At 32.7% G+C, this 17,082-nt stretch overlaps 2 protein-coding genes across 3 annotated transcripts; both read left to right on the top strand.

The window, feature by feature from the left end:
- The first annotated feature begins 2,813 nt into the window (after positions 1-2,813).
- LOC117794175 (protein THEM6) lies at positions 2,814-6,078 on the top strand. Its single transcript, XM_034634693.1, has 3 exons — positions 2,814-3,481; positions 3,654-3,868; positions 5,240-6,078. The coding sequence occupies exons 1-3, from the start codon at positions 3,322-3,324 to the stop codon at positions 5,660-5,662; spliced, it is 798 nt and encodes a 265-aa protein (XP_034490584.1). The 5' UTR covers positions 2,814-3,321; the 3' UTR covers positions 5,663-6,078.
- A 6,712-nt stretch (positions 6,079-12,790) lies between these two features.
- On the top strand, positions 12,791-14,479 carry LOC117794176 (protein THEM6). 2 transcript variants are annotated; one of them, XR_004618374.1, is made up of 3 exons: positions 12,791-12,898; positions 13,662-14,347; positions 14,378-14,479. XR_004618374.1 is itself a non-coding variant. In XM_034634694.1 (2 exons), the coding sequence occupies exon 2, from the start codon at positions 13,703-13,705 to the stop codon at positions 14,282-14,284; it is 582 nt and encodes a 193-aa protein (XP_034490585.1). In that variant the 5' UTR covers positions 12,791-12,898; positions 13,662-13,702; the 3' UTR covers positions 14,285-14,479. The 2 variants fall into 2 exon arrangements, 1 of the variants encoding a protein (XP_034490585.1); XM_034634694.1 differs by having other exon boundaries at positions 13,662-14,479.
- The last annotated feature ends 2,603 nt before the right edge of the window (positions 14,480-17,082 follow it).

Genomic DNA, 17,082 nt, shown 5'->3' with positions numbered 1-17,082 from the left:
AGGAAGAGAAAGAGATTCTAACCATGCCGCCAATCCGTAAATTGTCTATTATGCCTACATCTACATAAATATGTATTGAACAATAAACAATAACAATTTGTACTTCTTTAACTCAAATGTATACTCTATATCCCTGCTAAGCTGCTAAACAATGTTTCCTAAACACACTTTTTTTTTATTATTATTATATATTATTTTTTTTGTACATTTTAAAGTCAGTTTATTTCTATATATAACAAACTATTAAACAAACTTATATATATAAAGTATACATTAATGTAATCGAAGAAACTGCTAAGCTAAAATACCCTACCCAAAATACCCTACGCCTAGCCCTTGTACATACCTAACTATATGTATATATAACAACCACATATACATATATAAATATAAACCTATTTGTAATTTTAGAGAACTGTACGCCCATTTTTTTTTTTTAATTTTTTGTTGCGAACCAAGAAGATTTAATTAGAAAAATCAATTAAGAGTTGAATACACAATGAAAACTTATTTTGTGTTAATTTTTAAGGCCTATTTTGTGTGATTTCGTTTTTGTTAGTTTATAACGTATATATTTTTTTTCTGCGCTTGTTTATAAATTAATTAAGAGAACAAAACAAAAAGAAAATGTGTTAAATAAACAACAACAAATGAATGCAATTTAAATAATAACAAAGACGTCGAGTCATAAATATTTAAGAGTTAAATGAAAAGTTGTTTTTCCCTTCCTTGTTTTCGAACAAGCAAATACAAAACAATCTCAACATTTCTAACACTTCAGTATATATCCATATATATATCTATTCACTACTATGTTATTACCACAACAACAGCAACAACACGAAATATTCCAACTAACAAAGACTTGAATTTCGAACCTTTCAAATTTGTTTCAACGTCAGAGAAAAAAAAAAACGAAATCGTAAAAAAACCCAAAAAAAAAAATAAAAATAAAACGAAAACAAATAAAGTGAAAACTTAAAATGTAATTGCAATCCGTCGCATCATCTACAAATATGTGTGTAATAATACCCCTCCCCCCCAGCCCCTTTCCACTCCAGACCCCTTGGCAAACTTCCCGTGTGTGAATAGCGTGTGCAAACCAAACTGCTAATTGGAATTCTTCTCTCATTTCGGAACTATCAACTTTGGAGTGTATTCGATTGACGATCGATTGGATCAACAAATTCTATTCGATATGTGAAGTGTTATGTATATGTGTTCATCTGTTCCGGGTTCGATTTCCAAATCGGCTGAATTTATCAGCTCCAAAAATAGTGTTAAGGTCATTCGTCTAGTTTTATGGCATTGGAATGTATCGACTTTTGTATACCCTTTATGCGATCTCTTTGAAAATTTATTACTATATTCTCTATATAATGACAACAAATACACTGCAATTTGCTTAAGCAATATAGCTTGCAATTTCAAAAAATATTACTTGGAAAACGAATATTTGGAATTATAAATTATTAATATTTTTATAGAAAATACTCGGAATATTTTTGTTTGTTGAATTTTCAATTTTATGATTTCTTTTATTTTCTTCCTCATTTAGGTTTCCTGAAATTTGTTCCTTTATTTTGAAATTCCTTAAAGAGTAAATTTACTCAATGTTTGTGCATTTTTTTCTCTGTTTTTAATTTTCTAGATCCCTGAAAGTAATATTTAATTTATTAGGCGAAGAAGTTAGATTTTCTAGTTTTCTAAAAGCCTTATTAAGGGTATTTCTGACCCAGTACTTTATTCTGAATTAATTTTCCAGTGCTATGGGAATTTCAAGAGCTTTTAAAGAGTTTTGCATATCTGCAGGCTCAACTCTGTCTCAAATTAAAAAAAAAAAATATATATGTTAAAGTGATATACCCGCATTTTTTGTAAGGGTATAATTGACTTTTGCTCAAAGAACAGTCAAGTTGGAACTTTGTAACTGTTTGTTTTACACATTTTATGAATACAAAATGTATAATACAGCAATTGACAGTTAAAAAATCTCTGGAATAACATTAAGCAAGTTTATGCGACAGCTAAAATCGCATTTATAAACTAGTTTTTAATGCTCCTAAACGTGAGAAGTGATTTTTGCTAGTGAACTTGGCTACTTTTCTAAAAGTTCGCTTATATTTGAAAATAAAAAATAAATAAAATAAACAAAAAATTGTGGCTGTGAAAATTTGATGAATGACAAATTTAATTTTTATTTCCTTTTAATTTTTTTTCCTTATTTTTGTCTATCAAATTTGTTTTGCTTATTTTTGTAATTTACAATGTTTTTTAGTTTTAGTATAATTCCATTTTTTTCTTGCCTATCTTGGTTTTCTAAAATTTAACTCTTAGTTGTTTTATCATCTTTTTTATGCCCTTTAAATAATTCGGAATTATACGGCTCCGGAACTTTCATAAAAAAAAACAAATTTCTGTGCGTCAAACTTATTTTGATGAAATCTTTTTTATCTGACTTATAAACTTGTCTATTAAGCGCTAAGGAACTTTTGTGAACTAATGCAATTAGCAGCGAGCGGTAGCAGAAGCTTGAAAGCTTTCGATTGCGAGCTGAGCAGCAACAGTCGCAGCAGCAGCGGCAACAGGTTCAACCCTTAAAAAGCTTTAAAAGCTTTTATTTTTGGCGAGGATGCCAGCTAGCTAGAGAGAAGAAGAGAGAGAGAGAGAGAGAGACAGTGAGAGAAGAAGCGTAGAAGCAGCAACATACAGCGCAGTCGCAGTCGCTGTCGCTGTCGACGCTGGCGTTGCGACGGCTTTAACGTTTGGCCAACAACGGCGACAACAGCAAGTGAATTGGCCAAAAAAAATAAAACACATTTTCAGTGCGCTGTTTGTCGTTGCGGTTGTTTGGCGCGCGCTTTTCTTAATTGCCAATATTTAATACCAATTTTTTTTGGAATTTTTGGATAGTTGGATGTGTCATGTGTTTGTTGTTGGTGTTGTCGCTGTTGTTGTTGTTGCTGCTGTTGCCGTTGGCTTTTAACTGTTAGTCGTCCTCTTTTTTTTTTTTCAAATTTTTCGACGACGCCTTAAGTTGTCCTTTGTGTGTGTGCGAGTGTGTGTGTGCGTGTGTGTGTTGTATCACCTGATGCGGCGTCGCGGGCAAAACGTCAGCAACATGACCTAATTTTAAATCAAACGTCAGCTTCCACAACAGAGCGTTTTAGCCAGGACATCAACCCAGCCGAAAAAACCAAATAGAAATCAAAAATAACCCACCCTATTAGAGGTCCACCCTACGCTTGACGGGCTTCCTGGCAAAGGAAGAAGCGAATTCATCTTGCAACCGCTGGCTATCATCAGTTTTGTGGCTGCCACATGGAACAGCTGTGCTATGTGGCACTCAGCTGCCTGCTGGGCATTATACTGCTCTATGGCTTACTTGAACTCCACTATTTCCTGCGCATGTGCCTCTGTGTGCTGCTGGCGCGCTTTGTGAAGCGACGCTGCCACATCCTGGAGTCCACCACAGTCAGCGGTGAGTGATTAAATCGAATTCAAGACCTGCCACTTACTTACGTAAAGCTGCCTTGCAAGTGCCGGCTGAAACCAAGCAACCAACCAATCACCTTCACCTTCAATCTAACCCCAAACAAAAAAACCACCCTCTACCATTTCTTTATTGACCCCCCATCGTTCGGTATTGACAGGTGTTTGCCTCAGCAACGATGTGGACACTTTGCTCTATCACATGAACAACGCACGCTATTTTCGGGAACTCGATTTTGCCCGCGTCGATTTCTATGAGCGCACCAAACTCTATAGCACCATCACCCGACTGGGTGGCTCAGTGTTCCAAGGTGCCGCCACCATACGGTATCGTCGCTTCATTCGCCCCTTTCATCGCTTCAAGATTATTTCCAGGGTAAGCCTCAAAACATCATCTTTCTCTCGCATTAATTCTAGGATTACTCTATCTGCTATTTCGCTGACGATTTCCATGATATTCCTTGATATTTCCTCCAAATATTTCTCTTACAATTTTGTTTTCAAGTACTTTTATTTATTTTCCTTTTTTTTGGCTACTTATCATACACTTTCATTGACTATTACTCCAAATTTTTCTTCGACGATTTATTTGACTATTTCCCTGACGAATTCCTTGACTGCTTTTTCACTCTTTCTCCTACGGTTTTCTTCATTAAATTTTCTAAAACTCTTTCAATATTTCCTAGACTATTTTTTCGACTCTTTCATACTGAGGTTACAGAGGTGTTACAAAAATATAAACTAAATTTTCTAAAACTCTTTCAATCTTTTCTAGACTATTTTTTCGACTGTTTCATACAGAGGTGTTACAAAAATACAAACTATTTATTTTACTATTTTGACTATTTTTTCGAGTATTTTCACATCTATTTTGTCGATTATTTTTTGACAAGTCTTTTGAATATTTTTCTAGCTATTGATTTGACTATAATCATTAAAATAAAAATAATTTCGAACATTTCTCGTACACATTCTTTAACTATTCCTTTAATTTTATATCTAACTAAGTATTTCCTCGAATATTTTTTAAGCTATTTCCTCGATAATTCCCCGACTATTTCCTCGATAATTCCCCGACTATTTCCTTGATAATTCCCCGACTATTTCCCTGACTACTTTGCTGACTATTTTTTTTTTTTTTTTTTTTTTTTTTAAATTTTCTATCTTTCCATGAGTTTTTTCTTAAAAATATCTTTGACTAACTTTTCGACAGTTCTAACAACTATTTTATTTACAATTTTCTATTCTTTTTTTTTTTGTCTATTTCTTTGACAAATTCCCGATTTTTTTCTGATTGTTATTTTCATTATTTTCTTAGCTATTTTCTGACACTTCTACCGACTATTTTCTTTTTTGTTTGTCACAATTTCTTCACAATTTCTTCTATTCTTTTTTTTTGTCTATTTCTTCGACAAATTCCCGATTCTTTCTAGACTACTTTTCTGATTGTTTCTTTTATTATGTTCTTAGCTATTTTTCTGACAGTTCTACTGACTATTTTTTTTTTTTTTTGTCACTATTTCTTCGACAATTCCCTTGATAATTTTCTTACTATTTTAGCCAATTTACGCTAGTTATTATTTTTTCTTTTGACTATTTCTTCGACTGCTCAAGTATTTCAGTTATTTTTCGAATATTTCTCGCTATACTTTTATGACTATTTCTTCGAACTTTACCTCAAGTATTTCTACGATTATTTCTTTAACTTTTTATGCGAATTTTTCGCTGCTCCACATGTAACTTGCAGATCATCTACTGGGACGAGCAATCGCTCTTCATGGAGCATCGTTTTGTGCGTCCCTCGGATAAGTTCGTGCACTGCATTGTCATCTGTCGTCAGCGCGTGATCGATGTCTCCATGGATGCGATAATGTCCGAGTTGTTGCCGAAGACGTCGACGACGCCGTTGCAGGCTTCCAGGCATACGTTAAGCTCCACGGCCAGTCTGCATCCGGTGGGAATGGGAACGGCAACAACGGTGCCCGCGGCAGCATTGGAAGCCTCTCAAGCGGAGAATGGACATGTGGCAAGCACAACAACAACGGGCACAACAATGGGCACAACAACAACAACGTCGTTGGCGAAACTGAAGCCACCGTTACCGCCAGAATTGTGCAAATGGATCGAATATAATGACATGTCCAGCAAGAATCTACGAAGCGGCTGCTGACCGAGCGACGGAACCGAAGCTCCACGAATCGAAGCGGAATCGAAACGAACTAGTTCCAAAATCAACTCAACTAATTGGAGCATTTCTATGCAGAATTTACGAGCTCATTTTCGATTTCGGAATTAGTTTGCCGCTTTTTCACATTTAATATAATTATGATTATTATTAAATATTCTATTTTGTTATACTAAATGTTAATCGATGTATATTTAAGTGTGTGTGTGTGTAACTGTGTGTGTGTGAGTGTGTCTATTGTAAAGTGTGCAAATATTGACACATGTTTACATGTGTCAAGTGCTTTAACTTTAGCTCTAAGTTGTCTGAATCTGAATGGCCTAGCCGTAAGTGCACCTAGCCTAGCCCAATCTATGCATCATGTATAATATCCAATAACAAACACCAATACTACAAGCTAATAACCCCTAAAATATACAGTTAGTCAGGCAAGTGTTTGGACAAAATACTAGTTCACATATCATTTGTTTTTTTTTTAAATAGTTTAATATTTTTCTTTTTTTTTATTAAATTGTTTTAAGCACCATAGACAGCAGTAATAAAATATGAAATAAACTAAGTTTAGAAAGGAAAGTGTTTTGACCAAATATTAATTAATATAAATATTATTTTTTTAGTTTTAATAATAGTTCAATTCAATGAAAATTATTTTTCTGTTTTTAATCTATAAAAAATCTAAAAAAAAAAATACTGTTAGTTAGCAAAGTGTTTGGACAAAATAAAAAATAACATATTTCTTTTATTTTTAAAAATTGTTTTATTTTTTTAAATTGTTTTAAATTTTAAATTGTTTTTTAGTTTTAATAATAGTCCAATTCAATGAATCCAATTTTCAATTTTCCTGTTTATAATTTATAAAAAATCTATAAAAAAAATACTGTTAGTTATCAAAGTTCTTGGATAAATTAAAAAATTACATACTTTTTTTAAACTGTTAAATTAAATTAAAATTATTTAGTTTTTTTTTTAACTTGTTGTAAGAAGCAAAGGCAGGATTAATAAATTTATTCGTTAATTATTTATATTTTAAAAAATAATAAAATTCCATGAAAATGTTTTCCCTTTTTTATACCCTGAGCCCATTGAAAATGGGCAAAAAAGGGTATAATGTGTTTGGCAGAATGTATGTAACAGGCAGAAGGAGGGGTGGCAGACCCCATAAAGTATATATATTCTTGATCAGGATCAACAGCCGAGTCGATCTAGCCCTGTCCGTCTGTCTGTCCGTCTGTCCGTCTGTCCGTCTGTCCGTCTGTTTGAACGCGTCGATCTCAGAGACTGTAAGTGCTAGAGACTTCAAATTTGGAATGCAGGTTTGTGAATACCATACGCAGGTCAAGTTTGTTTCCAATTTTTGATGCCACGCCCCCTTCGCCCACAAATTGAAAAAAAACGATTTACAGGCGCAATTTTTGACATAGCACTCCCTAACTGAACAATCAGTTGAGAAGTATGCGTATTAAACGACCCTGAAAATTTCAAAGCGATTGACCCATAAATAAAGAAGTTATTTCGGAATTTAGATTTAGTTGAATAATTACATTTGGATGGCAAATCAAACGTGCGAGCGAGACAGCATGTTCACGTTTGTATGCAAGGCGCGCACAAACACAGTAAGAAATAGTACCAATTTTCTTTTGGGCTTCGATTTCAAGTACTATATGACCTAGAGACTTCAAATTTGTTATGTAGGTTCCTGGATACCATACGCAGGTCAAGTTTGTTTCCAATTTTAGGTGCCACGCCCCCTTCGCCCACAAATTGCACAAAACGATTTACAGGCGCAATTTTTGACATAGCACTCTAACTGAACAATCAGTTGAGAAGTATGCGTATTAAACGACCCTGAAAATTTCAAAGCGATTGACCCATAAATAAAGAAGTTATTTCGGAATTTAGATTTAGTTGAATAATTACATTTGGATGGCAAATCAAACGTGCGAGCGAGACAGCATGTTCACGTTTGTATGCAAGGCGCACAAAGACAGAACGAATTAGTACCCATTTTTTTGGTACCAAATAAGAATTAAGCGATAAGCAAAAATATTATCGATATCATGTAATGAAAATGTTAATGTATAATTTATGTATATACAAATATACAATTTGATTAAAATATAATTGTGTTAATATATAAATATGTATTTTTGCATGGCAAAAATCAGCAGAAGCTGATAGCTATGTATGTATGAAATTGCATGAGAGAAATAGCGATCATTATGCAGCACTACTCTTGCATCTTTGCCGAGCACTGAAAGCTGCAAAATAATAATTTTAGTTATTAATATTTTCGATTCCTTACACATATATATAATAAGTATCTGCTTAGTATCGTTGTAAAAAAAAACTTAGCATTATCCGCTTTAAGAATCTCATAAAATTAGACATTGCCTTTTATTTCAAATTTCGCGCGCACTGCAGCAGCCTTTGGTAGGCTTGAATTTGTTGCGTAAGTGGGAGAGAGTCAGAGAGGAAAATGGGTGCTGCCAGATTGCAGGCTGAGCAAAGTTGTAGTTTGTGGCTACTCTTGACACACGCTACATCGATTGCAAGCGATTACGATTACGACTTGCGATTTACCAATTTATCAATTTCTAATTAATTTTAAATAAGTTTAATATAATAAACATTAATATAATAAACTTGTTTAAAATTAATTAGAAATTGATAAATTGGTAAATCGCAAGTCGTAATCGTAATCGAGTGATGTATTAGTTCAGTGAGGCATTAATAACGTAGTCTGCAGTGATAAGCACAGTGACTTCAGAAAACCGAAAGTTGTTCATAGTTTCGCGTGTGTAATTTTTGATACCCTGAGCCAATTGAAAATGGGCAACAATCAACTTTTATAAAAGAGTACATGGGCTCAGGGTATCCTACTGTCGAGCGTGCTCGACTGTAGCCGCACCTCACCGCGAGCGAAGCGAGCCGGGGGTAGGCGAGCGAAGCGAGCAGGGGGCGGAGCCCCCTTGTTTAAACTTGTTTTAAGAACCAAAGACAGGTAATAAGGTACTACACATAAATCCATAGAAAATATATATACTTTGCAAAAGAAAATGTGTAAATTATTGGTTTTCTAAAAACACTTGCTTGACTAACTCTATGTAAATTTCTCTATACAGTACGTCAAGTAACTGCTTTGACAAAATAAACAATCTTTAAATATCAAAATATGTATTGTAGTTAAGCCCAACGGATCTTGTTCTAAAAGACACAGCAGCAACTATAATAAAATAAGAAAATCAAATATGTAAAGTATAAGAATTTTTTTTAAATTTGTTAAAATATTTTTTTGACTCACTGTATGTGTGTATTTGTGCTAGTCTAGTAAATATGTGCTTAGATATACCAACTTGCATGATTGCGTATTTTTATTTCTCTATTTCAATTTACACACCTTCTGGGTTCAACAGGAACTTCAACTTGGGTGTTTTCCCCTACTTAACACTTGAGCCTACAGTGTTGAACAGTGTCTGTGGATTTTAAATGTATTGATTCAAATTGCGGATGTGTTTCTAAGTGTTCTAACTTCATTTTGTAAGTGCACTCGAGCTGAAACTTTAGTTAAATCTGGTGTTTCCCCACTTAACATTTAACGGAACAGTGCTGGAAATTGTCAACAAATAAATAAAATTTCGAATAACAGTGCTTACATTGAATAATGATGACAGTTTAAAATTATACTAATTTTTATCATTATTTTATTTGTCAAAACACTTTTATTACACGAAGCTCTTAAGCAAAAATATTGGTTTTTTTCTTTTGACTTGTAGCTTTAAAGAACAAAGGACTTCGGACTTAAAATTTATATCTCAAGGACTATAAGAGCTCACGAACTTGGTATGTAGGTTTCTGTATATCCTAAGCAGGTTCAGTATGTTTTTAAATTTTAACTCGCCCTCTAATGCCTTTAAAAATAAAAAAATGTGAACTACTAGCTACATATATTTTTAAAACACACAATAAGTAAATATTAAAACAGAAAAATAAATAAATAATCTAATGTCATCGGATATAAAATTTAAAAGTTAGGCCAAAATATGAAAAAGACAACACTGACAAAGCTTGTGGATTTTCGTTCTCATGTGTATGATTTTTTAATTTTTTTACAGTGTAGCCTATCCCACTATTTTTTTTTTCTTATTTTTTTTTTAAATTATGTTATGAAATATTTTGCTTATGAGGCAACCGTCTATAAAATTTAGATCTCGCATATGTTAATCGGATCTGTGACTTGGTTTAACAATTAAATTCAAGTACGCTGAAGCCCAGACCTGAACCAACTCGAGTGTATCCCGACTTTACGAGGGTAGTTTCAGAAGTAGTCAATCTAACGCTCGAACTACGGTTGTCCGAGAAAAAAGATGGTTTAGAGTATCAAAGTTAAAATAATATGCAGGCCTGTTCCGGTTTTCACTTTCGGCAAGATTTGTCGGATGTGAAAATTAATTAATTAATAATTAATTAATTTTGAGTTGGTGAATTTAAGTCCAATAAACTGATAAAGTGATATTTTTAAAAGTTTTAGCCCAAATGCAACATGAAAACTTACATTTTTTTAAAATCCGATAAAATTGGAAGTGAAAACCGGAACCGGAATTATTTTCGCGCTTTTTTTTCAAATCTCCAACAACCTAAAAGAAACTTTGATGTTCCTGAAATTAAGTAACAATGCTGTCAAATGTAAAAATAATTTTGGGAGGGATGATAAAATTTAAAACTAATGGTATTTAATGAAATTAATTTTTAATATTAATAATATAAAAAAATAAAAGTCAATAAGTAAATTGTTTATTGAAAAATATACAAATAATGAATACATTTGCTGAATTATAAATAATAATGTCTGAGTCCTTAAATTTCCGATATTTCAGAAATACCACCGTTTTATTCCGTTGATATCAAAATCACTAGAAATTTTTGGAACACACCTGATAAATAATTCTAGCCCAATTTATGTTGTTTTCTTTATTAGGCTGTTTACTTATGGAACTACCCTCGTATGCTAAAAAAGACAGTGCTGCAAAATGCATTTAAACTGTGTAGTGCATGAAATTTGATCGCCGCGATTGTGAATGTGATCATTGTAGCTGTTGTTTTGCACTTAAGAGCATGGAATTTGATCACTGTGAATGTGATCATCGTCAACAATTGCACGAAAAGGGACTTTAGCTCAAGTATTTAAAAAAAAAAATGGGCTACACTTTAACACTTGAATGTGCAGTGCTGGAAAGTGTTTGTTAAAAGTCAAGAGTGAGAAATTTGATCATTCTAAAGGTGCTTTTAAATGTGAAGCATGGAACTTGATCTCTAGATGAGAACAATGATATCTCAGTTCAAAAGTTGATAGTGTTCATAATCATACTAAAATTTACGCTGTCAGCTATATATCAGTTACCAAGTAATGCCTTTTTAGAAGAATACAATGTAATTAACGTCGTATTTAATTTTAACTACAATATTAATTGAGTGATTAGGAAACAGTTGCTAAATAATAGAAATTTCTACTAAAAATTATTAAGCCAGACTTAATATTTGTCTGTTTAGATCGCCCCCATCTGGAAGATACTAACCAGAAACCGGTCAAAAGGGCGTTACGTGGGAAAGTGAGGCAAAATTAACATTTCTCCGAGTCATTTCTGGCCAAGGTTGAACTAAACACAAAGTATTGACCAACTGTAAATAATAAACAAACTATAAACTCTTAAAGTCAACACTTTCGTAGGATGTTTGCCTAGAATCAATTGGTAAACTGCTCAAGTCTCGTTTTTAATAGCCTGTATTTGTGACGGGTATTTTAAAATTATCAGGAAATAGCTTCAGTGATTTTAGAAAAATATATTATTCATAATAAGCATTTGTAGCTAAGTAGTTCAAGTTATCTCTTAATAACAGTTTATTGGTTTAAGAGTTTGAGATTTGCATACCCTATATTTTTTGCAAGGCAACCGATAACTTTACCATAGTTAAACAACGTATTTTAATCAACATTTATCGTTTAACTGATTAAAATATTGATATTTGTTCAATCTTACAAAGATTTTGTGATCAGCAATACAAGTTTAGTTGGCAAAAAACCCACTTGATTGATCAGTATTAAGTTTTTATTTAGTTTAGTTGTTATACCCTGTAACTATTGTATATACAAAAAGGGTAGCTAGAAATATGCTATTTATTTTGTATTATTTAGCTTAAAATTAATATCTTAATATGACTGAAAAAAAACAATATTTTTACTTTGATCGAATTGAAGAAAGAATCAGTTCCTATAGGGTATCATCTCGTTGTGTTAATTTAGTCAAATGAAAACTGCAAAGCAAGTGAAAAAGCTGCCAGCTGACGGATCGATTAAGTGCAAGAAGCTTAAAGCTAAGCAAGCTAATATAAAAGCTAAGCAATATATAATAAAAAAAAGCTAAGCAAGCGTCTTCTCGCTTACTCCTTATGTTTTGAACACCTCCACACACCCGCTTGCCAGAGTTGCCAACTCTAAAGGGCCTAAAGAAGCTATATCTATATATAAAAATAGCTAGAAATTTGCAAGAAACTCCTATTAATGTTGATTTTATACCCTGCATTTATTGAATAACGGCAAATGTTTTTTACAGGCATAAAAAGGCAACCATAGTCCCAAAATGGCACATATATTTCAGATCTGTATTAAAATTGTAGCAGATTCATTTGTAGGAAGACTCTAAGAGCTAATAAAAACACAGAAATAAATAATATAATTAATTTATCATCATAGTTTAAGCTTAAAAAAATTTTAAAAAAATTTTAATAAGTGTTTCCAAATATATATATCAATGAGTAATCTAGTATTAATAAGTTGAAGTATTTCCTGTATTTTTTTTAACTTTAAAAATAGTTTAAATTCGCAAAAACCGCCGTTTCAAAAATTTGCCCAGCGATTGGCATTCAAAAAAAATTCAAATCTGGCGGGAAAAAGCTTAAACAGCTGGCAACACTGACTCTCACACGCGGTCTCTGCTGCACACTCACTCTCTCTCTCTCTCTCTGCCTCTGTCTTGTGCTTTCGCTCTCTGCTTGCAAATAACTTTCGTTTGTTGTTTTGGACTTGGACGCAGCTTTTATTGCTGTCTTCATATCAGTTGTGTCCGGTCGCTTGCCAACAGTTGATCGTCTGATCGTTAGCCTAGGTTAATCGTTAATCGTCATCGACGCAATACTTGATCGCGCCTATGCAAATCAAGTCAATAAGTAAGTACTTAATCGATGCTTTCAGTGCATTATGTACTCATTTAAATATGTTTAGTAATCGATCGTTTAATGGGGTTCAATGCATCTGATTAACACTTGCTTTTGGGCTTCTCCATAAATCAATCTAGAGTCAAAGTCTATTGCAGGTGTACCAGTGTTGCCAACTCTTGAGGGGCAAAAAAAAAGCTCTTTTTGATGGTTTTAATTTTGAAAAAAGCTAAATGTTACTTTAGTTAGAGCTGAAAAAATGCTGATGTTTTCTTAATACTTATTATTTATTTATTTTTTTTTTAGTTTAAGTTTATTATAATTATTGTGAGCTCGAAATATCTTTTAATGGTGCTTGAACATTTTATTTATATACAGATCACAGAGCTGTTACTAAAATTATGATCGCATATTTTTAATAAATTGCCGAACGTTTTTTCACCAAAACTTTTCACCTTTAGTGAATTTGCCGGTCACATTAATCGGCTTTTTTTCTCTAAGAATCTGGTCACACTCTGAAAAAATGCATACAAAAAGGCTTTAACCTAGTAGACAGTAGGACGTGTTTTTTTCTCACTGGTGACACTTTTGAATGTTAAAATATATATTTTTTTTTAAAGTAAAAAATTCGGAATAAAGCAGATTCTACGCTGTGCGTTTAGTTTTCTTCTTAAATAGCCAGATTTGTCGCGAAAAAAGCTATTCTGACAACACTGAGGTGCACCAGCAACCGATAAACTTTCGCCACTAACGGGTTTTCTACGCTCTTCCACAGCTTGAAGTCTTTTTAGTTGCAAAAGATAGGAAATCGTCGTCATGTCGTGGCTGGTATTGCTGCTCATCTTGTACATCATCTGGGATGTGAATTACTTCATCCGTTGCGTCTTCACGGTGTTGGGAGGACGGCTGTTTCAGCGTAAACGCAAAGTGACGGATACGACGACGATTTACGGATTGTGTACGTCTCAGGATGTGGACATCTTTCTGCGACACATGAACAATGCGCGTTATTTGCGTGAATTGGACTTTGCCCGCTTCCATTTCTATTCGCTGACCAATCTGTATGAGCTGGTGCGTCAACGCGGCGGCGGAGCGGTTCAAGGTGCCAGCAGTGTGCGCTATCGTCGCACCATTCCCATTTTCCATCCGTACAAGATCGAAACGAAGCTGGTTTGGTGGGATGACAAGGCCATCTATTTGGAGCAACAGTTTGTCACCTTGGCCGATGGATTTGTGCGTGCTGTCGCCCTCTCCAAGCAGTGTCTGACCAACTGCAATGTCAATGATCTGCTCAAGACGTATCCGGAGGCGGCCAAGCGACCGGAGATGCCCGCCGAGCTCAAACTTTGGTTGGAGGCCATTGAAGTCTCCAGCTTAAAGTTGCGCAAAGACAAATGAAATTCCCCCTCTCCCTCACACTCTGCTTCTTTTGGGGAGCGTCTCTGCTCATGCGCATCTCTCTTTCTTTCTATCTTTCTTTCTTTCTTTCTTTTTTTTTTTAATAGTTTTTAAGTCTCTTTTGCATTCCTGCTTTGTAGCTTGTCTACGTCTTTCTTTCATATTGTTTACATAAATAAAGCAACTTTTGTATATAGTTTTGTATGAGGTTAACAAAAGGTGTTTTTACTCGCCGGCTTACGTAACGCATAACGTAAGCTAATAAATAATTAATTACGTCAAAAGTAAAAAGTTGGTTCAGTGTAATTTCTATAACACTGCGCTCTTGAGAAATTTAGAATATGCCGTAAGGGGCAAAGCTTCCAGTAATTTGACGTAACGTTATTACATAACAAAATAACGCATAACGTAGGCTAATAAATCATTAATTACGTCAAAAGTAAAAAGTTGGATCAGTTTTATTTCTAACACTGTACTCTTAAGAGATTTACAAAATGCCGGAAGGGGCAAAGCTTCCAGTAATATAACGTAACGTTATTACATAGCAAAATAACGTTATAAATAATTAATTACGTCAAAAAGAAAAGGTTAGTTGAATAAAGTGTGCCATGAAGATACTTAGATTATGCAAAATGGGGGAGTTCATAGAAACTTAATAACATAACATAATAACATACCGTAACGTAACGTAAACAATAATATATTACGTTGGGTACGGTTTGAAATTGTTCTATTAAGAAATTTCGAATATGCAGAAAGCTGCAAGCTCCCAGTAAGATGACGTAACATTATTACGTAATAACGTAACATAATAAATAAATAATTACTTTGATTACGAAAAATAAGTTGGGTTAGTGAAAGGTTTAAAGCTGTACTTACGTTATTACATGTACTAATTAATTAAGCTCTTCATATTGCACTAAAAGCTTACAAGCTTAATATACCCTTAATATCAAGAAACTGTCTCTTTGTAAGCTTTAAGCACAGCTCACAAAGCTTTTGAAAAAAAACAAACGTTACAACATATACAAACATACACTAAGCAGAAATTTTATTCGCACACTCGTGATTTAAATTATTTTTTATTATACATAAATATATAGTGTACAGTTTTCTTTAAAATTTCTGTTTTAGATACATATATTAATTTTTAAATTTATTTAATCAAAATATTTAAACTAAAGTGTTGGAAATAGTTGAAAACTATGAAATATTTCGAACTTATTTTCTCAGCATGTTTTAGTTCGTTTGTACATTAAAAAACTGAGTGTACGAATAGTTGTTGGATTAACTGTACATAAATCAGTAAACTCAGATAACTAAACTTAAAAATACATAAGCAAATTTTTGGTAAAAATAGACTTTTAATCTCTTTTGCAACATTTTTACGAACTAAAGTCATTTACTAAGCTTTCACTTTCTTTACCTAATCAATATGCTTATGCTTGGAGCTCAGAAATAACACATTCATCAAAAATATTATGATATTTTTTGTCTACAAAATGTGGTATTGTTAAGATAAGGATTCATATCGGGTTGAGTACTTATAGTAAAGAATCGTAAAAAAAATAATCTAAGGCTTCTGTAAATTGAATTGGGTCTAATAATAAAAGGAATCAAGTTTAAAGTGTTGCTTTATACTAATTCCGATATAAGAGTTGATTAAAAGTGAAAACTTGAGATTTAAAATTGTTAATTTTAAAAGTCCTAAAGGAGGACTTCTATGCATTGAAATCCACACCAGGATCCACAGAAAAAAATAATTTTAACGACATTAATCAAATTTGAATGCAGAATGAATTTAAAGGCCAAATCATGATTAAAATGGCATACCGCTTGAAAATCGGTATAATTTTAATAAAGCTATGGCATTTTGAAGTTGGTCCGACTTTTGATCTAACCACTTTACAAGTCCAAATTTTTGTTAAATTTCACATGATTTTTTACAAGAAAATGAAAGGTCTCAGAATCAAGTTTAAAGTGTTGTTTTACACTAATTATGATATAAGGAGTTGATTAAAAGTGAAAACTTCAGATTTAAAATTTTCAATTTTCAAAATTTCAAAGGGGGGACCCTTAGCATCGAATCCAAGATTTAGAGGAAAATAATTTTTTTTACAAAATTAATTAAATTTGAATGCAGAATGAATTAAGAGGCCAAACCATAATCAAAATGACATTTCATTCGAAAATCGTTTCAGTTTTGACAAAGTTATGAGAGTTCAAAGTTGGTCAGACTATGGATCCATCCACTTTACAAGTCCAAATTTTTGTTAAATTTCACATGAATTTTTACAAGAAAATGAAAGGTCTCAGAATCAAGTTTAAAGTGTTGTTTTACACTAATTATGATATAAGGAGTTGATTAAAAGTGAAAACTTGAGATTTAAAATTTTAAATTTTCAAAATTCCAAAGGGGGGACCCTTAGCATCGAAATCAATATCTAGCAGAATCTAGACGAAAATATTTTTTTTTTAGAATTTAATAATATTTGAATGCAGAACGAATTTGGAGGCCGAATCATAATAAATAAGACATTCCGCTTGAAAATCTGTTGAGTTTTGATAAAGTTATGACAGTTTGAAGTTGGTCAGACCATGAACTATTTATGATATAAATATTAATCTAATTTAACTTTTTATGCATCAACAACAAATGATAATGTTAAATTTATAGAAATAAATTAGTAAAAGTGATTATATAGAATAAGTATTTAAATTATATTACGTATATTATAATACGAGTATATAGCTGAAGAGATAAAAAAGTTAAGTAAATTCTATAAGTGTTCTCGTAA

Source organism: Drosophila innubila, chromosome X (assembly GCF_004354385.1).
Source record: "Drosophila innubila isolate TH190305 chromosome X, UK_Dinn_1.0, whole genome shotgun sequence".
Taxonomy (NCBI): Eukaryota; Metazoa; Arthropoda; class Insecta; order Diptera; family Drosophilidae; genus Drosophila; species Drosophila innubila.
This window is presented reverse-complemented; position numbering and strand designations above follow the sequence as displayed.